This window comes from Pygocentrus nattereri, chromosome 6 (genome assembly GCF_015220715.1).
Source record: "Pygocentrus nattereri isolate fPygNat1 chromosome 6, fPygNat1.pri, whole genome shotgun sequence".
NCBI classification, from domain to species: domain Eukaryota; kingdom Metazoa; phylum Chordata; class Actinopteri; order Characiformes; family Serrasalmidae; genus Pygocentrus; species Pygocentrus nattereri.
Window position 1 is genome coordinate 8,307,475 of NC_051216.1, and position 20,705 is coordinate 8,328,179.

The 20,705-nt window shown below is 40.0% G+C and overlaps 1 protein-coding gene across 3 annotated transcripts in view; it reads left to right on the forward strand.

Moving 5' to 3' along the window:
* Window positions 1-20,705, forward strand: part of ttn.2 (titin, tandem duplicate 2) — a 180,210-nt gene that overhangs the window by 42,500 nt on the left and 117,005 nt on the right. For 2 of the 3 annotated variants that reach the window (XM_017710611.2, XM_017710612.2), the window contains exons 43-55: window positions 2,574-6,383; window positions 7,112-7,390; window positions 7,503-8,066; window positions 15,518-15,799; window positions 16,059-16,337; window positions 16,475-16,756; window positions 16,845-17,123; window positions 17,283-17,570; window positions 18,756-19,034; window positions 19,136-19,414; window positions 19,504-19,782; window positions 19,911-20,198; window positions 20,331-20,618. In XM_017710611.2, coding sequence (XP_017566100.2) covers window positions 2,574-6,383; window positions 7,112-7,390; window positions 7,503-8,066; window positions 15,518-15,799; window positions 16,059-16,337; window positions 16,475-16,756; window positions 16,845-17,123; window positions 17,283-17,570; window positions 18,756-19,034; window positions 19,136-19,414; window positions 19,504-19,782; window positions 19,911-20,198; window positions 20,331-20,618 — 7,476 coding nt within the window. Of the gene's footprint in view, window positions 1-2,573; window positions 6,384-7,111; window positions 7,391-7,502; window positions 8,067-8,306; window positions 8,589-8,691; window positions 8,971-9,067; window positions 9,350-9,441; window positions 9,721-9,811; window positions 10,100-10,194; window positions 10,474-10,576; window positions 10,859-10,944; window positions 11,224-11,323; window positions 11,603-11,697; window positions 11,977-12,682; window positions 12,962-13,050; window positions 13,333-13,426; window positions 13,709-13,802; window positions 14,082-14,174; window positions 14,454-14,558; window positions 14,847-14,971; window positions 15,251-15,517; window positions 15,800-16,058; window positions 16,338-16,474; window positions 16,757-16,844; window positions 17,124-17,282; window positions 17,571-18,755; window positions 19,035-19,135; window positions 19,415-19,503; window positions 19,783-19,910; window positions 20,199-20,330; window positions 20,619-20,705 lie in introns of all 3 variants that reach the window. The other variant, XM_037539621.1, reaches the window with a different exon arrangement.

Here is a 20,705-nt window from a genome sequence, read left to right on the forward strand (position 1 = left end):
CTGCTTGCTTATACAAATAAATATATTGTAGCTTCGACAGGGTAACTGCACAACAGTGTGTTTTACTTTCTTGTCATTACATCAAAATGTTATCTAAATGTTAAATATATCAGACAAACAGTAAGTTTAATACATGATGAGAGAACTAGCAGGTAGGCTGTTTATTCTGATAGCACTGATTGACATATGTAAATATGTTTTATGTTTATTAATGTTCAGCAAAAGTTATTAAATGCACTAATGCACTTGTGATTCTAATTTACTTATGATGATACAGCAGCCAATTTAGACTTCACTTATTTAAAATAATTTTTGATATCGACAACAATAACTATTTTTAATTCTTTAATTGCTGTGAAGATTTTAAATAGGTTGCCATTCAAATGTCAAAGCACAGTCGAAATTCTGTTTACTCTGTAAAAATGGTTTGTCATTTTAACCAAAAAAAATGCATGAACAAATGTGTTAGTGTTTATCTAAGTTGAATAAAAAGGTTGAATGGACAAACCACTTTTTGGTAGGATAAAAATGTACAGTACAGATTAAATCTTAAAAATATGACCATAAAACCTGGCCTAGGCTATAATCTCAAATTCATTTATTTCAGCTGTGCTGTGGAAATTCCTACAAAATTTGGACTTGTGGGTCATACTGGAACAGTTATGATAGAAGAGACTGTATTTCTTTTTTTATCCTTCTCAGCACTGCAGTGACACTGACGTGGTGGTGGTGTGTTAGTGTTTGTTGTGCTGGTCTGAGTGGATCAGACACAGCAGTGCTGGTTTTTAAACACTGTGTCTGCTCACCGTCCACTCTATTAGACACTCCTAAACACATTGTAGACGTAAAGTCAGAAACAGTAGCTCATTTGATGCTGCTCAGTTTGTGCTGGTCATCCTCTACTCCTTCATTTTTGGTTGGTGGACTATTGTCCAGTCCACCAGTGACACTGAGGGGTTTTAAAAACTCCAGCAGCACTGCTGTGTCTGATCCACTCGCACCAGTGCAACAAACACTAACACACCACCACCACTAATTCAATAATAGCACTCTGAAATAAAGTGTTACCCCTTTTGCTATTATTGCTGTTAGAGTAAATGAATCAATATTGTTGGTTATATTTAATTGCATTAATTGCACTCTCTTAACCCTGTTTCATTTTGTCTTGAATGCATTAGCAGATCGCTAAGAATGTCAACACAGGGATGTCTAACATTATTAAAATTAGTTTGTCATGGAAATTAATAATTATAAACATTATTCAACAGATTTGATGTACAAGACTATATCCTACAGAGCACATAGTATAGTGTTACGAAAAATCATTTACAGTGATTTACAGTGAAAAAGTCACTACATCGATCAGGGATAACATTCTGACCATCTCCTTGTTTCTATGTTCATTGTCCATTTTATCAGCTCCACTTACTGTATAGCTGGTCTTTGTAGTTCTACAGTTACAGACTGTAGTCCATCTGTTTCTCTGATACTTTGTTAGCCCCTTTTTACCCTGTTCTTCAGTGGTCAGGACCCCCATGGATCCTCACAGAGCAAGTACTCTGGGTGGTGGATCATTCTCAGCACTGCAGTGACACTGACATGGTGGTGGTGTGTTAGTGTGTGTTGCACTGGTTTGAGTGGATCAGACACAGCAGTGCTGCTGGAGTTTTTAAACACTGCGTCCACTGACTGTCCACTCTATTAGACGCTCCTATCTTGTCAGTCCATCTTGTAGATGTAAAGTCAGAGACGATAGCTCATCTGCTGCTGCACAGTTTGTGTTGGTCATCCTCTAGTCCTTCATCAGTGGTCACACTGCCCACAGGACGCTGTTGGCTGGATATATTTGGTTGGTGGACTATTCTCAGTCCAGCAGTGACACTGAGGTGTTTAAAAACTCCAGCAGCACTGCTGTGTCTGATCCACTCAGAGCAGCACAACACACACCAACACACCACCACCACTTTAATTGTTACTGCAATGCTGAGAATGATCCACCCAAATAGTACCTGCTCTGTGAGGGTCCATGTGGGTCCTGACCACTGAAGAAGGTAAAAGGGGGCTAACAGAGTATCAGAGAAACAGATGGACTGTAGAACTACAAAGTGCTCCTATATAGTAAGTGAGCGTAGAAAAAGGTCATAATATTATGCCTGATCAGTGTATTAATAGTTTCACATTTTTTATGTTACACACACGACATTTACTTAACTGTAAATAAAAAATATATTTAAACAGTGTAGTAGCAATGGGATATTGGAATACCGTTGGGTGTAGATGTAAGCCTGTTTAATAAACCTTCTTTAAAAAGAAGAAATTTAAAAGAAATCAAGAAGTAATTTAAAAAGAGAGTGATTAAAGAAGTATCAGTTCATTGCATTTTATGTAATTCTGTGTACATTAGACAAAGATAACTCAATAAAGTTACAACTAAAATTGTTGCTGTCTGACACATTTATTTCCTCTTTTATGGGCATTCATGTCCACTCTTACAGATGAAAACCATAAATCTTACATTAATCTTTGATGTGTGGATGTTATGGTGAATCTTTACCTCCGTTATTTTCACACAGAATATTCTAGCTTGACCGTGAAGACTGTGGAAGAAGAAGAAGAAACCTACAGCATTTCCCTACAATTACCCGAAAAATCTAAAACACTTGAACTCAAGCCACAGGAAAAAATGTATTCTAGTTCTTTGGAAAAGAAAAAGGAAAAGCCAGTTTTTGTAACCCAACTAACACCTGCAGCAGTAACGGTTGGGGGCTCAGCTAGGTTTACTGTTACAGTATCTGGATTTCCGAGGCCTAAAGTTCAGTGGTATCATAATGGAAAAGTCATTTCCTCTTCATCTGTATACAGGTTCGTAGAGGAAAGAGATGACTACAGTCTGATCATAACAGAGGTCAAAAAAGAATATGAGGGAGAGTACTCTTGCACTGCCAGTAACAGATTTGGCCAGACTACTTGCACAACGACTCTGAAGGTACAAGTCAGCGATATATCACCAGCAGAGAAATGGGTTGAGCAAATGTTTAAAATACCTGGAGAACCACCTCGGTTCACCATACAGATCCAGCCTGTACAGTGTGCTGAGGGATGTGAGGCCAAATTTCAATACAAAGTGACAGGGAATCCCCGTCCACAGGTGCAGTGGTTCAAGGGCAGCACTGAAATCAAACCAAGCCTGAACTGTTGTGTTGTAACAGATCCAGATGGTACTGGTTTTCTTATTATGATTGATGCTCAGCAGAGAGATAGTGGCCTTTACACATGCAGGGCTTCCAATACCTTTGGGGAGGCAACTTGTAGTGCTGAACTAATTGTGTTTCACAAAAGTTTCTCTGTATCTCATCAACAACAGTTGGTTCAGGAACAGAGAGGTTATAAGATCTCCACAACTGAAGAGGCAACTGAATCCCGTTTGTACAGTGTGAGCCTTCCTGGGCAAGCAGGAGTCAGTCTGCAAGAAGGACACCAGATGATTTATACCATTGGCACAGAAGATAGGCAGACTGTAGCAAGCGAACAAGTGGGTGCTCTGCATGAGTTAGACGTTTCTTCTGCTGTTATGCACAGAGAAAAGGTAACTCACCAAGCCGCAGTTCTGCAGACTCATGAGACACACGAGAGAGTAACTGTTGCTCCAACCCAGCCACAACAGGCTGTGGCAACACCTTTAAAACAGTTCCACGTAGCCGCAATGACCTCTGCTGTTCAAGAGAGCCAAGGCTTCACAGAGCAGCACTACGATCGTATTAAAAGCCCTGAGGTCACAGAGCTTGAAATTGCAAAGGAGCAACCTTCAAAGTTCATGTCAGCAGTAACGGAGAGTGTGACCCCTCTGACAATTGTGAAAGCAGAACCACTAGCCAGTCGAGAAACGGAGCAGGTAAAACCAACTCCTGAGCCAACATACCCAATCTCAAGTCACCAGGTGGAAACAACACTCCCAATAGTAAAAGAGCATTCAGAAATTATACCACAGACAGAGGCAGAAAAGAGTTACCAAGTAAAGGAGGGTATTAAAATATTATATACAGCAGTTTCCACAGAGAAACAACAAATAACAGGCGGTCATGCTACAGATTTATCAACGTTAGATTTAGCTGTTGAGCCATCAGTTAAGAAAGAGTCCTCCAAACCTGTCATTCTTTCAGTGAATGAGGCCAAGCAAATGCTATCAAAAGAGGAAACATTTTCTATACATAGACCTGATGAAGAGATGGCATCTTTGTCTAAGGATAGAGTATTAAGATCAGCCCTTGTTGCAGAAGAAAAGAATGAACTTCAAGCTGATAAAACAAGTGTAATTCCAGGTTTGGACAGCGCTGTTTCAGTTCAATCACAGAGAGAAGAGGAACAAATTCTTCACTTACAGATTTTTACAGATCAGGCCATTCTTCCTTCTGAGGGTCAATTCAGTAGTGAGAAGTCAAGCCCAGAGCAGGCAGAAAGTAGAAAAAGTCCTACTCTTATGCACACAGTGTCGACAGATGATCAGTGGGCTGTTACTTGTGAGGAGTCAAGTCAGTTCAGCACCCAAGAGACGTCAATCTCCATAGAGCCTCATAAGGAGGCCCCTGCACCTCTGCATTTGCAGGCAATTCAGCCAGAAAACATGTTCTCCAAAGAGGGGATACTGTCAGTAGACAAACCAGAGCAGCAGATGGCAGTGCAGAGACAGGAGAAGTTCCGTAGACATGCAGTTACCACAGAGGAGAAAAGGGAACTGATGGCAGATTATTCCAGTGCTCTTGATGTTTCTGTGACAGGTGTTCAGTCCGAAATCAGGAAAGAACCGAAACCTCAAAACATTTTGCAGGTCATCACAGAACCAATGCAGATACCAAAAGAGACTCCATTTTCTAGTGATATTAAGCAACAACGTGCACTAGTGCAAAAGGAGGATCACTGGAATATTATACATGCCACATCTGTGTCGGAGAGGCAAGATCTAGAGGAAGGGCATGTTGAGAATTTGGGTGCAGTTGAGAAATACACATGCTTGACTGAAATCGAACCTAGAATACCATCTGAATCTGTCCATGTTGAAGACAAAGCAATTTCCACTGAAAGTAGTATTGCTCTTCAGGCTGCAGAGCAAGACTTTGCTGTTCAGATTCAAGAAGGACAGTCTGTTAGACAGTCGATATTAATGGAGGAGAAACGTGTTATAAGAGGTGAACTGTCTCAGGATGTAACACATTTCGAAACAACCACAGCAATGGTCACTCAGCAAGAGATGGGTGTTCTACAAGTGTCAGAGTCCAGAGACAGCCAGACCCTTCCCAAGGAACTTACGTTTGTGATTCCAGCACCAAAAGCACACAGCTTGGACATAAAGCACCAGTTGAAAAGTACGCTTGCGTCGGCTGTTGCTCAAGATCAACCATTAATCTTGGCAGATGTGGTTCAACGTTTAGAAGTTGTTGAAGTACAGGAGGTCAAAGTGCAGAAAGAGCCGAGGTATACTAGATTCACGTATCTTATCACAACGCCAGGTGCCCCCATAGAGATTACTATTGCCTTCAAGGGTGAGTACCCTCAGAATGCCGATCTCAAGAGTGAACTTCAGGCTGCATTCTATTCCATTGTCTATCAGGAGCAGCCAGTTCTTACTTCTGAACAACCTGGAACAATGCAAATTGACAGGCCTCAGAGATTACAGGTTAGCAAGGCTGCTTCTAAAGAAACTTTCTCTCCAATGGTACAGACTGTACAGTTAACAGAAAATACAGAAGCGTTCTTGCCACCTAAAACTCAATCAGCTGCTCTGAAGACCGAGGCCACCTCTTCTTTCTTGTCTGTATCGGCTGAGAAGCAAACCGTTGTGCAAGAGTCAAAAAATCAGGTGATGACTATTACCACCGAGTCAAAAATGGAATTAAAGCAGTCTGTTCAGGTTGAAAGACAGGAAATGAGATCTATAACAGTAAAAAGTCAACAGAGAGATGTAGGTGCAGCAGAGGTCACAACTGGTGTGTCCTTTGGACAACCTCCAGTTGAACAGTCTGCTGATGTTCTCATTCAGAGGGAAGGAATACAGGAATATCTGACAGAAGAGACCGAGAAATTCGAGAGTGAAAAAGTTAGGGAGTATCAGTCAGTTTTTGAAAGCTCTTTAGAGGACATTACACTAGAAGAACACTCTAAAGCAACATTTTCTGTGTCTATAAAATATGTTTCAAAAGTGAACTGGCTTTTCAATGGAAAACCAATTATATCTGGCAAAGAGTTCAAGTGTTTGAAAAACAATGACACTTACACATTAGTAATCGACAAAGTAGTCCAGGAAAAACATGAAGGAGAATACACGTGTGAAGCTGTGAGTGAAGCTGGCAAGACATCGACATCATCAAGGCTCACAGTGGTCAAAAGAGGTTGGATTATGGGGATTATTTTTTCACATCATGTCATCCATGACTAACTTACTGTTCATTTCTCTTTTTTTGAGCACCCTTAGTTAGCATTCCTGCAACTAATATATCAGGTCACCACAATTAGGGGGAATATAGTCTTGAACTTCACTCTTTTAATCCACTCTTCACAACCCTTTGGTTTAGTCATGTCATTCACTCCACCAAAGTGCAAGCATGATTTCACTTTGTAGTCTTCATCAACTCTTAACAGTTGGATTTCTTCCAATTTCATCCCTTTGTTCTTCACCTTCTCACTCCAAAGTATTTCCACCCTTGTGTCTGTTCACTTCTTGAAACTGAACCTGCGTCACCCAAGAAATATGAATAGCATCTCATCTATGGTCCATCCTTCACTGAGCACCTCTTTTTGCATGCGTTCCAGGACTTTAGGTCTTGGTTTATTGTTCATTGATATTTTTTCCATATGCATAATTTTCCCTCCACAGTCACTCCTGGTCTGCTGTTTTCATCCCATCATTAATGTCATGTTCTTTGTTTTTGAAGTGAATGAAGTTCTGGCCAAACATATTTCATCTCAAATTTATGGGTTAAATATTTGACCTGCAGAACTATTCATTTCAAACATGCTATGAGCTGTTTTTAATGTCTTAATTTCACAATTTACCATATAAGCACTCTGATTCATTGAAGTGATAGACTATTTGTTTTTCTCCCTGTGCACACTTCAGTGCCACCTGTTTTCAGGCACAAAATCCATACTCTGGAAACCAATGTTGGCAGCCCTGCCAAGTTTGAATGCGAGACTGAAGATGCACCGAATGTGACCTTCAAATGGTTCAAGTCTGGCTCTGAGATCAGACATAGTGACAAGTACAGGATCATCAGCCGCAATACCACGTCATGTCTGGAGCTTTTGAACCCAGCAAAGGCCGACAGTGGAGAGTATACCTGCAGAGCTTCTAACCAACATGGTAGTGACAGCTGCTCTGCTAACCTGAATGTGACAGGTAAGAGATCGAACTTTACACTTCTCTGAGTGCTGTGGTACAAATATATATTTGCTTTTGCAAAGCAATTCATTTCTCTTTCTCTTTCTTCTACTTTAATCTCTTTCTATAGAGGTTTTCCCTCCAGAATTTGTGTCAAAGCCTGATCCGATGATTTTATTTGTGGGCAAGCAAGCAAAATTGCAATGTGTTATCACTGGTTCTGCGCCGATGAATGTTGTCTGGCACAAAGACAACATTGCCATTTCAACTGATCAACACTATAAGCTGTCATCTGAAAAGAGCAAACATTATCTTGAGATCATGCAACTTGAGCAGAGTGATCAGGGTACATACCTTTGCAAAGCTTCAAACAGCGTCGGCACGGCTACATGTTCCACTGAAATGAGAGTTATAGACAAACCCATCTTCGTAAAAACGTTTGAGTCAACATTTATAGCAGTGGGTAACCCACTGAAGCTGGAGTGTCAGGTGAATGAAGATATAGGAGTGACCATCAGCTGGACGAGAGATGGCAAGAAACTCCATAATACAATGGATAGCAAAATTTCTTTTGAGGAGAAAGTGGCCTGCCTTGAAATCCCGAAGGCCAAGCTTAAAGATACTGGCACTTATGCCTGCATTGCTGCGAACGATGCTGGAAGCAGCACTTACTCTTCTGTGGTAACTGTACAAGGTAAGACATTTGAGTTTAATGAACAATTCAGTATGTGTGTGGAAATCTTGAAAATGAATTTCTCTAACATATTGCTTGGTTTTCACAGAAAAAAAGCTTAACCTATCTGTGTCATCTTTGCAGCGAAATGTTGCACTCTTTTCTTCATCTTTTCTTTCTGTTCTTATGCTTGTATCTTCTTGGAGTTTGTGAGCACTCTTGCAGTGCAAAACTGACTTATTCTGAACTGATTTTCCTCAGAACCTCCAGCATTTGTAAAGAGACTGGAGCCTAAGATACTATGGAAACAAGGCATATCTGCACGCTTGCTGTGCACTGTTAAAGGATCTCCTGTACTTCATGTTACTTGGTTTTTAAATGACAAACAACTTGATTCCAGTGAGAGACACAAAATTGTGTTCAAAGATGGTCACGCCTCACTTGAAATTGCAGCCCTTGCTGTGTCCGACAGTGGGAATTACACTTGTGAAGTAATGAATGAGGCTGGCTGTGAAAGCTGCAGCACACAACTGACTGTTAAAGGTTTGTGAAAGCATAAATCATCCTCTTTAAATGAAAATCTTCAAATGCAATTCCTTTGTTGTTTGTTGTAAATTGTTACATTAAATGTTGCTCTTACTCTTAGAACCACCTGCTTTCAAAAAGGAACTGGAAATGGTGGAAGTAGTGAAGGGACAAACAGCCCAAATGAGCTGTGAAGTTACAGGCACTGTTCCATTTGAAGTGACCTGGTTTAAGGATAAGAAGCCAATTGCTGCTGATAAAAAACACAAAATAGTTTCAAAGGATGCTGTTTCTTATTTGGAAATACAGTCATTTGATAGTGCAGATGTTGGTGATTATCAATGTTGTGTTTCAAATGATGTTGGTAAAGTAACATCAAAAGCAGTAGCCAAGCTAAAAGGTTCGTAAATTGTTGTTTACTTTTTGTCTCTTATGTACTTTATATATATGTATGGTGAACAATATCTTTGAGATTTAAATTGTATTCTTTCATGCAGACCCACCATCTTTTGTAAAGAGGGTTGAAAATACGACTGCAGTTTTGGGAAGTGCTGTGAAACTGCAGGGTACTCTTAAAGGTTCAGCCCCTATTACTGTCAAGTGGCTCAAAGATTCTGAAATACTCAGAGATGATGATCCTAATATTGCCACAACCTTTGAACATAACATTGCCATTTTGGCAATTGCAAAAGTTGCCTTAAATCATGGTGGGAAATACACATGCCAAGCTGAAAATGAGGCTGGTCAACAAAAAAGTGAAGCCACGTTATCAGTTCAAGGTTAGACTCAAACAATATGTAACTATACTTATATTAATAATTTGGCGGCACTACAATTATTTTTCTTTCTTTTTAATTTCTTCTAATCTCAGAACCTGCTAGGATTGTTGATAAAGCACCATCCATCAGTGTAACTGCAGGGGACTCTGCAACTTTGGAGTGCACTGTCTCTGGAAGTCCAGATCTCAAAGTAAAGTGGCTCCGTGATGGCAAGGAAATGACCACAAGCCGAAAATACAAAGTCACCTTTAAAGACAATGTAGCAAGCTTAAAAATCCTCTCGGCAGAGAGGGGAGATAGTTCTGAATACACTGTTGAAGTTTCGAATAAGGTCGGAAAAGACCGCTGCTCTTGCTCAGTCACAGTTCTTGGTTAGTCTTTTTTTTTCTCCTGATATTTATTATATACTGTGCATTCCAAATGTTATGATTTAAATACAATTATTTTGCTTCTTCTGAGCAGATAAAATTATACCCCCAACCTTCACAAAAAGTCTTAAAAAGGTTGATGGTAATGTTGGGGGCAGTGTTCAGATGGATTGCAAGGTGTCTGGGTCCCAGCCCATGAAAATATCTTGGTTCAAAGACGGAAAGGAGATCACAACTGAGATGAAGTACCAGACTGAGTTCAAAGAAAGCACTGCAACTTTAAAAATACCTACTTTAGAGACCATTGATGCTGGAGTTTTCACCTGCCATGCCACTAATACGGCAGGGCACAGTGAGACTAGTGGAACAGTATCTGTTAAAGGTTAGAAAAACAACTGTAAATAATCTTCCTTCATTTTCTGCACCGTATTTCTATGTTGTGATAACAATGTTGTTCCACCCCACCACTTAATATAGAGCCTCCAGTCTTTACACTGATGCCTGAATCTCAAGAAGTTATACCAGGATCTACTGTTGTTCTGAAAGCTGCTTTCACTGGAACCGTGCCTTTTGCCATTAAATGGTTCAGAGAAGAGAAAGAGATATTAACCGGAGGCACTTGTTTCATCAAGAAAGAAGCCTCTTCAACTACCCTAGAGTTGCACTCTGTGAAGCCATCTCATTCTGCCAAATATACTTGCCAAGTGGCTAATGATGCAGGAAAGGTTTCATGCACCGCTGACTTGTTTGTAAAAGGTGCCTTTTCTTGTTCTCTTTGCTCTTACACAATACTATTTGTAACTATTTTCATACATCTTGATGGTACAAATGTTTAACCGATGTCCATTCTCTCTTTTAGAACCTCCTAAGTTTGTGATGAAACTTGACTCAACTAAATTAGCAGTGAATGGAAGTTCTGTGGTTTTGGAGTGTAAAGTAACTGGCAGCCCTGAAATCACTATTAAGTGGCTTAAAAATGAAACAGAAATTAGCCCAAGTGAAAAATACCAAATGAGTTTCACCAACTCAGTTGCTACACTGTGTATGTCCAATTGTAGTGTTGAAGACAGTGGAGATTATATTTGTATAGCGTCCAGCGATGCTGGCAGTGATCGATGCAGTTGCTTGGTCACAGTCAAAGGTGTGTAGCGAGTTAGTCGACTTAAACATGTTTAGCAGTTAATAAGGTAACTTATTCAAGCTGATTTGTGTACTCTTTTCCTTCAGAACCTCCTGTTTTTGTGAAATTATTTGAGTCCAAAGAAGTTGTCAAAGGTTCGGACGTTGTGCTGGAGGGATCCGTCTCAGGCTCAGATCCCTTCGAGGTCTCTTGTTTTAAAGACTCGAAGCAAATCAGAAATGACCGTCGTCATATCATTACCATAAAAGATGGTATAGTTAATGTCCAGATTCTGAAATTTGAACACGGAGATGCTGGAAAATATCAGTGCACTGTAGGAAATGAAGTAGGACAGACATCATGTGATTGTGAAATTATACTGAAAGGTTAGTAAGACTGATGATAGATTTAAGAATATAATAAAACAATATAGACATGCACTTTCACATTCTGACTGTATGCCTTATGCTCATTTTCTTTTATTAGAGCCACCATCATTTGTGCAGAAGCTAGATAACATGAGTGTCCTCCTCGGCAGTGAGCTTACTATGCAGTGTGTTTTGAAAGGCTCTTTGCCTATCACAGTCTCATGGATGAAAGATGACCATGAGGTCAAGGACACTGAGCATGTCCAGATTTCCTTTGAAAACAGAATAGCAGTGCTGCACTTGTCTTGTGTACAGTTAAAGCATGGTGGAAAGTACACGTGTCATGCTCAGAATGAAGCTGGAAGCCAGAAGTGTACAGCAGCTTTGGTAGTCAAAGGTTTGTTGCTTTATTAGGTATTTGATTACCTTAATTACCTGGTACAGCACATTGTCAGTCAGTGTTAGTTAACCTACATTTGTCATCCTTTGCAGAGCCAGCAAATATCACAGAGCAGGCCAAGTCCATCAGTGTCACTGTAGGAGATCCTGCCACTCTGGAGTGTAGGTTCTCAGGCACTAAGGCCCTGAAAGCCAGATGGCTAAAGAACGGAAAAGAGCTTATGTTGGGGAGAAAATACAAAGTACAAAGCACTGATAAGAGCTCTATGTTAAAGATCTTGTCTGCAGAGAGGGCTGACGAAGGCGAATATACCTTTGAGGTTTCAAATGATGTTGGCAGTGGCACATGTGAGGCTTTCGTGACAGTATTAGGTCAGTATTTTAGCAAATGAGTTTTCATTTGATAAAAACTGCAAATGATAGCCCACTGTTGTGTACTCACTTTTATCTTTTTTATTGTGACAGACCAAATAATTAAGCCTTCTTTCACAAGAAAACTCAAAGAAATGGAAAGTATTAAAGGATCCTTTGCACATTTAGAATGTCTGGTCTCTGGATCCCTGCCTATAACAGTCACTTGGTTTAAGGAGAACAAGGAAGTACAGACTGATGAAAAACACAAGTGCATTTTCTTCGAGAATGCAGCATCTTTGGAAATCACTCATCTTGATAGCTCTGACAGTGGCAGTTACACTTGCATTGCCACAAACAAAGCAGGAACTGACCAGTGCTCTGGTGTCTTAAAAGTCAAAGGTTTGCATTGACCATTCATTTTTTAATTGGTTTTTGAACCTGTAACTCTGGTCATAGATATACTAGTGCTAAATTTCTCTCTAAACAGTGTACAATCGACAGAAAGTCCAGGTAACAGTTACCTTAGTGACTGCTTGCCTTATAACTTAACAGTTTCTAATGTTGTAATGTTAGCTTCTAACAATATTTATATTTTTCTGAGGTTATCAGTTTTGAGTGAATTAGAATGGAATTACAGGTTGAAAAAGCAATATTTAAAAATGGGCAAACATAACTTTTGGTTTGACTTTCAAAAATGGTGGGGTTTTTTGTCTTTCATAATCAGAACCACCCACTATCATTGAGAAGCCTGAGTCACAGGATGTCATACCTGGAACAAGAGTGAAGTTCAATGTACTTGTATCTGGTACTCCTCCGCTGACTATCAAGTGGTTCAAAGACAAAAAAGAGGTCTTATCAGGGGTTGACTGCTCAGTTCAAAAAGATGATTCTTCAAGTTCCCTTGAGCTCTTTTTCACTAAGCCATCAGACTCTGGACAGTACACCTGTAAAATAACAAATGATGTTGGGTCTGATTCCTGCCAGGCAATGCTTTTTGTCAAAGGTTTGTTTTTAGATTATTCCTTGATTTCCTCATGTATGATCATGGTTAAAATCCTAAAATAACTACATTTTTACTTCCCTGTTGTGCAGAACCTCCAAAATTCACCCGAAAACCAGACAAAGTTTCAGTGGTGAAATCTGGCCAGTCTGTAGTTTTTGAGTGTCAGGTTGTGGGCACTCCTGAAATAGACACATACTGGTTCAGAGATGGCAATGAAATAAGTCCAGGCGCCAAGCATAAAATTACTTTTGGCAACTCACTGGCACGGCTTGAGATAACTGATGCTGATGTCAAAGACAGTGGAGTATATTACTGTGAGGCCAGAAACGAAGCAGGTAGTGAGAGCTGTAGTATGGAGCTGAAGGTCAAAGGTCAGTGCAGATGTTTATAGTTAAGTTTTCTAATTTATATATTCAGAAAAACAGATATAGATTTCATGCTGTGTGTTTTGTCTTAATATTGCAGAACCACCAGTTATTGTGAAGCCGTTCACCTCAGTAGAGGTTGTGAAAGGATCAAATGCTTCTTTTGAGTGCCAAATTAAAGGCACTGCTCCTTTTGAGATTACCTGGCAAAAGGATTCAAAGGAGATAAAACCAAGCACTAAACATGTGTTCTCACAGAAGAATGGCTCAATAATTGTTCTTGACATACAGAAGTGTGATGATTTAGATGTTGGCGAATATCTCTGTATTGTTTCAAATGAGGTTGGCAGTTGTTCATGTAGCACAACACTAAGCATAAAAGGTTAGCTCTTATTTTTTTAAACTAGAAATTTTATAAATTCTGTCAGTCTGATTGGCAGTGTAGCTAACTGTTTTCTCTGACCTACCACCACCAGAACCACCATCTTTTGTAGAGAAGATCCAAAATGTGGCCACAGTGTTGGGAAACGTAGCTGAGTTAACATGCATTGTGAAGGGGTCACCTCCTTTGACCATACAGTGGCAGAAAGATGAAACCTGGATTCTTGAAGATCCCAAAATTGATAGAACATTTGAGAATAATGTTGCCACTTTGAGAATACCCATTTGTGAGTCTAGCCATAGTGGAAGATATACCTGCCAGGCAATGAATGAAGCAGGACAGGCGAAATGTTTCGCTACACTGTTGGTGCAAGGTTAGTTACGTATTGTATGTATTTAAAGTTTCAATGAGTCTTTAAAGATTTACAGCATTTTATTTATATTTGCATATCCTTTTTGAACCTTAGAGCCTCCACAGATTATTGAAAAGCCAGAAGTTATAAACGTCACTGCTGGAGATCCAGTCAGTTTTGAGTGCAAGGTAACAGGCACTCCTGAGCTGAAAGTGAAATGGAGCAAAGGTGGTAAGGAGGTGGTCCCATCCAGACAACACAGCCTCACCTTTGCCAATAATGTCAGCAATCTTAAGATTCAGTCTGTGCAGTTAGATGATGGAGGAACGTATGCCTTTGAAGTTTCCAATCACATCAGTGTCTGCCAGTGCAAAGTGACTTTGAATGTTCTAGGTTAGTGTTTTACTAAATATCTTAAATAACTACATGTATGCACAAACTAGCAGTAGAGGTGTTTTTTTACTTTTATTTTTCACATCTTTTTTGTCTTGCGAACAGAACAAATAATTCCTCCGGCCTTCATCAAACCTCTGAGTGATATGGAGGACATTCTAGGTTCCCCAGTAAAACTTGGATGCAATATATCCGGCTCTCTCCCAATCTCTGTGGAGTGGTTCAAAGATGGAACTAAACTCTCGGGTAGAACCAAGCATAAACTGGTTCAGGATAACAACAGCGTCTCTTTGGAGATTGAGCGACTAGAGAAGGCAGACACTGGAACTTACTCTTGTAAACTCATGAACAAAGCAGGCAGTTGTGAATGCAGTGGAACGCTAAGGGTGAAAGGTCAGACGAGATAATGCCCTTCAGAAGACTCATATTTACAACATGTTTACTCTTTAACGATCTATAATGGTTGCCAGATTTTTAACAGGTTTGTCTTTGTCTTTCTTTCCTCTTTAAATAATTAGAGCCTCCAAGCTTTGTGGTGGTGCCAGAACACCAGGCTGTCATACCAAATACCACTGTTCGTTTTAAGAGTACCTTTAAGGGAACACCTCCCTTCACAGTGAAATGGTTCAGAGAGGACACTGAGTTGATCACTGGACCTTCCTGTTTTATTGGCCTCGAGGGGCTTTCATGCTTCATAGATCTTTATGCCGTGGGAATTTCAAACACTGGGACTTACTCTTGCCAAGTTAGCAATGATGCTGGTACAGTGAAATGTACCACAAGCTTATTGGTGAAAGGTTAGACTTCATTCTTTTATGTTTTGCTGCCACCATCTTCATTATTACGTGCCTTGCATCGCTTCCAATTTGTATATTTTGTTGTTGCTTTTTATGTTGTCTGTGGGCTTTTTTCATTATCATCTTGCTTTTATTCATCCCTCATGAACACGCTTCCTTTTCTGGCAGCCATTCTGTGCTCTTCATCTTTGAAGGCGCCGCCTTCTGTCCTCTGCGTCTGCCTTTAAAGGTGTCGCTTTTAAACTTATCCTAATTTTTTCTTTGCAGAACCCCCTGAGTTTGTTCAGAAACTGCCAGCAACAAAGTATATAAAGATGGGAGAGCCACTTCGGCTTGAGAGCAAAGTTACTGGCACGCCTCCTTTGAAAATTAGCTGGTACAAAAATGATGCCACTGTCACTGACACTGACAACATGAGGATGACATTTGATGACTCGGTGGCAGTGCTTGAGATTTTCAGCACCAGCAATAATGATGATGGAGTGTACACCTGTGAAGCCCAAAATGATGCGGGAACTAAGAGTTGCAGCACCACTCTCTCAGTCAAAGGTTAGACAATGGGTGATTCCTCCCATCTAGACATGTGTCGATAATGAATAATGATGACATTATATTGGCACATGCGTATTTCCACTTACTTATGTCTTTCATATAGCTTTTTCCCTGAAGTCTCATATTCTTTTAACTTCTAATAGCCTCTTTGTCATTTATCATTTTTCCAAGTACCTTCCAAGTAAGCTATTCAACTAATTCAAATCCTAAGTTATATATTAATGTCAGATCATTTTAATTTGAAACATATTTGTAGAACCGCCAACTTTCCACAAAAAGCCCACACCCGTTGAGGGACTGAAAGGAAAAGATGCCAGTCTTAACTGTGAGCTGAAGGGAACTGTACCTTTTGAGATAACCTGGTTCAAAGCCAGCAAGCAACTGAAGGAAAGTAGAAAATACAAGTTTGTGTCTGAGGGACACTCTGCAACTCTGCACATCCTTGGTCTGGAGGCCTCAGATGCTGGTGAATATGAGTGCAAAGCCTCAAACAATGTGGGAAGTGATGCCTGCCAGGCAACAGTGAAACTCAGAGGTTAGTAAAATTATAAACATTGAAGGCTGTGAATGGTATTTTCTTTACACAACAGCACCCTGTAATTTTATTCATGTCTAACATGACATTTTTCCCTGTCTTACACGATTCTGTTATTATCTTTTCCTGCCATTTAGAACCACCAGTTTTTGTCAAAAAGCTGTCCAATACAACAGCCGTATCTGGTGAGGAAGTGACTCTGGTGGCCACCGTCAAAGGTTCTAAGCCAATCAGTGTGTCTTGGGTACAGGACAAGGACCATATTCTCACAGACAGTGACAATAGGAAAATTGCATTTGAGAATAACCAGGTCACTCTTAAAATCTTTAAAGTGGATCCCACAGCTGCTGGGAAGTACACCTGTCAGCTTAAAAATGATGCTGGTGTTGCAGAATGCATGGCAAACCTAACTGTTCTAGGTTTGTAGAATTCTTTCTGCTCTTGTTGCTTTTCTCCTTATATTGCATGGTTTTGTTGTGAAACCAAATGATTATTCTTAATTTACAGAACCCGCTGCAATTTTGGATAAGACAGAATCCGTGAGTGTCACAGCAGGTGATGCTGCAGCTTTAGAATGCAGTGTATCTGGAACCCCAGAGCTCAAACCAAAGTGGTACAAAGATGGAGTGGAGTTGTCTTCTGGCAGGAATTACAAAATCACCTTTTCCAAAAGGATTTCCTCTCTTAAAGTGCTGTCTGCACAGAAAGGTGATACTGGAGAGTACACCTTTGAGATCAAGAATGAGGTTGGCAGTGACAGCTGCAAAATGCACCTCACTGTCTTAGGTTTGTATTTGAATAGGTTTGCTTTAGTCACGTAATGATGTTTGAACATGCCTGACAGTTAGTCCGATTCTAATTCATCGATCTTATCATCTGTGAGTGAAACGTACCTTCAGAATCTTTCCATTACATTTCTGACTAACAACCATCTTTTTTAAACAGATAAAATTATCCCTCCCACATTTTCACGGAAAATGAAGGACACCCAGAGTATCATTGGCAAACATATTGAAATGGACTGTAAGGTCTCAGGTTCTGCACCTCTCACCATTTCTTGGTACCACAACGGAGAAGAAGTCACAAGTGGACCAAATTATGAGATTAGTTTTGCTGATAATACCTGTACCCTCAAGCTGCCCAATCTGAAACTGTCAGACTCGGGTTCATACACGTGCAAGGCACTGAACAGTGCTGGGGCTGCCGAGACTACTGCCTCACTTGTTGTTAAAGGTCAGGGTTTTTTTTGGTTCTTTAATATAAGTAAAAGTATATTTGACCTGTTCATACATTCAGTTTATCTAGCAGGGAGATCTAGTTAGAGTTGAAATAATAAAAATTCTCATTATTACTCAGAGCATCATTATTACAAAAGAAGGTATTATGAACCGTTTTAAAGTAGTAAAGCAATGAAGTCGTTGCATCATTTATCAGATGAAGGCAAACGGTAGGTTTACATTATCAAGATATATTTTATTAAGGCTGTCAAACAATCAAAATAATTAATCATGATTAAGTACACAAAATAAAGTGATTAATCACATTTGTCACATTTGCAAAACCATTTTTCTGAAGCTACCTGATTGGACAGTGCAAGCTTTATCAGTAATACATTATTTTCATTATGTGACTGCTTCATATTCAGTCAGTGGTTCTATGTCCTCTGTAGTTGTAGCATGTTGCTCTCGCTCTTATTCATTCAGCTCATTTTTGCTACACTGGAGTCTCTTGAGGGGAACTGGAGCTCCAAATTGCTATTGGTTTGGCTAGTTTGCCTCTCACTGATCTATGCACAGTTCTCCTGTGAGCACTGTCCAGCATAGGTATCGCTTTAAAGGCTATCTAAAAGCTATATGAGCAAGAGAGTTAAAATCAGGGATTCTATCAAAGCATAAGGAGCTTGCATGGTCATGACTTATTAAGGCTTGTGAACGTCATCCAAATGCATGGCCATGGCTGAGTGACCATTCATTTGGCATAGGAATTAGATAATTAAGCCTTGACCACAGCTTAATAAGGACTGATCTCATTCCAATGCCTTACTAAGTCATCACTGTGACTTAATTATTTCATTCCCACACCTTACTAAGTCATGGCCATGCATTAGGATCTCATTCCCATGCTTTGCTACAGTGTGGCCCCACATTATTTTTTATTTATATGATATGTCACCAGCAGAGCTCTGTAAGAGCAACATGCACCATGCTGCAGCTGGGCTTCAGCCTAAACTACTACAGATGGTTTCAGGGGCCACCTGTATTATTAAATTAGTGGTAAATTAGTTGTGTTAACATGTTTTTAATGCATCAACTTTGACAGCCCTATTTTTTTTAGTTTATTGTTTAGACATTGGACATGATTGTTGAAGGTCTCAGGACCGCAGTATTCTTTAAAATCTTTTCTTCATGTTTGCTGCAGAACCTCCATCTTTTGTGACACCACCTCAGCCAATGGAGGCCCTCCCGGGCTCAAATGTCACATTTACTGCCACTGTGAGGGGAAGTGCCCCATTAAAACTGAAATGGTTCAGAGGCAGTAAAGAAATTGTGTCTGGTAGAGGCTGTCAGATTGACTTGAGAGGAGACACAGCCATACTGGAGCTCTTTAAAATTGACACATCCCATGCAGGCGAATATACCTGCAAGATCATTAATGACGCAGGGAAGGAAAACTGCCCTGTCACTCTTTTTGTGAAAGGTTAGATGACGTGTTGTTTTATCGTCAAATAAAAACCTATCATATATTTGTGCAAGTGTGTACATGATGTAATGTTTAATTATATCCATTGTTTTGTACAGAGGCTGCACGTTTTGTCAAGAAGCTAAAGAATCTCTCAGTTGAAATGGGCAAGTCAATGATACTGGAGTGCACATATGCTGGAAGCCCTAAGATTCTTGTAAAATGGTACAAAGATGGTCAGGAGATCTTCTCCTCTTACAAATATAATATCACAACCACTGAGAGCTCCTGCATCTTGGAGTGTCTGAACAGTGATAAAGAGTCTGCAGGAAAGTACACTTGCGAGGTTTCAAATGATGCTGGACACGACACCTGTGATGCCACAGTGTCTATATTAGGTTTGTTTTTTTTTCCTAAAAATATTTTATTTAGACAGAGTCCGTTTGTTTGCTTCCTTAAAATTAATAGTCCATTTGTGACGTTTTAGAACCACCTTCCTTTATTGAGAGTTTGGAACCGATGGAAGTGACTGCAGGTGATGCGGTCTGTCTGAAATGCCAGATTGTGGGGACCCCTGAGATCAAAGTGTCCTGGTTCAAAGGAGATGGCAAAGTCAGATCTTCCCCAACTTGTAGAATTGAGTACTCCAAAGGCACGGCTTGCTTGAGATTAACTAAAGCCTCAAAAGTCGATATTGGCGAATACACTTGTAAGGCAGAAAACAGCATTGGGTCTGCAACTTCTACCTGTTATTTAACTGTACAAGGTGATCATTTCTCTCCTCTTTCTCTTAATCTTCTAATATCTCTTGTGTTTTATCCAGGTACAATGTGCCTGTTGAGTTGCTTGTGTTGTAACTTTTACTGGTGCTTTGTTTAACCTTTCCTTTTTCAGAGGCCAAAACGCCCCCTTCATTCCCCAAGAAAATTACTAGCATTCAGCAAACTGAAGGACATAGTGTCCAGTTTGAGTGTCGTGTTGCAGGATCCTCTCCTATGGAGATTTCTTGGCTTAAAGATGGTGAACCTCTGAGAAGTGACTCAGAGTACACAATGACTTTTGATGATAATTCTGCTGTCCTGAAAATCGCCAAGGGTGAAATGAGACACTCTGGAGAATACACTTGCGTTGCAACAAATAGTGTTGGGACCGCCTCTTGTAGAGCCAAGCTCACACTTCAAGGTCTGTTCTGTTGAGTCATACTGTATGTTAATGTGTTTTATCAGTGCCCGGTTCTGTTTTTCTGATCTGAACTTTTGGCCTGTCCTAACATGTTTATGTATTTTGTGTTACTTCCTTTATTTAATTTTTCAGAGCCAAGATACCCAGCTGTGTTTGATAAAAAGCTTGTGCCTGTGGAAGTTTCAGTTGGAGATATCGTAGAACTGGAATGCCACGTGACTGGATCATTACCAATAAAAGTGACCTGGTCAAAGGATCACAAAGATATCCGTACAGGGGGCAATTATAAGATATCGTTTGTGGAAAACACCCCACATCTCACTATTCTGAAGGCAGATAAGGCTGACTCTGGCCGCTACTCTTGCCATGCTAGTAATGATATGGGGAAGGACTTTTGTTCGACAGAAGTTATTGTGAAAGGTATCTGTATATGGTGACTGTTTATAAATGTGGTTATGTCCGCGGTTTAGTCCAGTTTCTTTTTACTATGTGTAAATTCACTGTCTT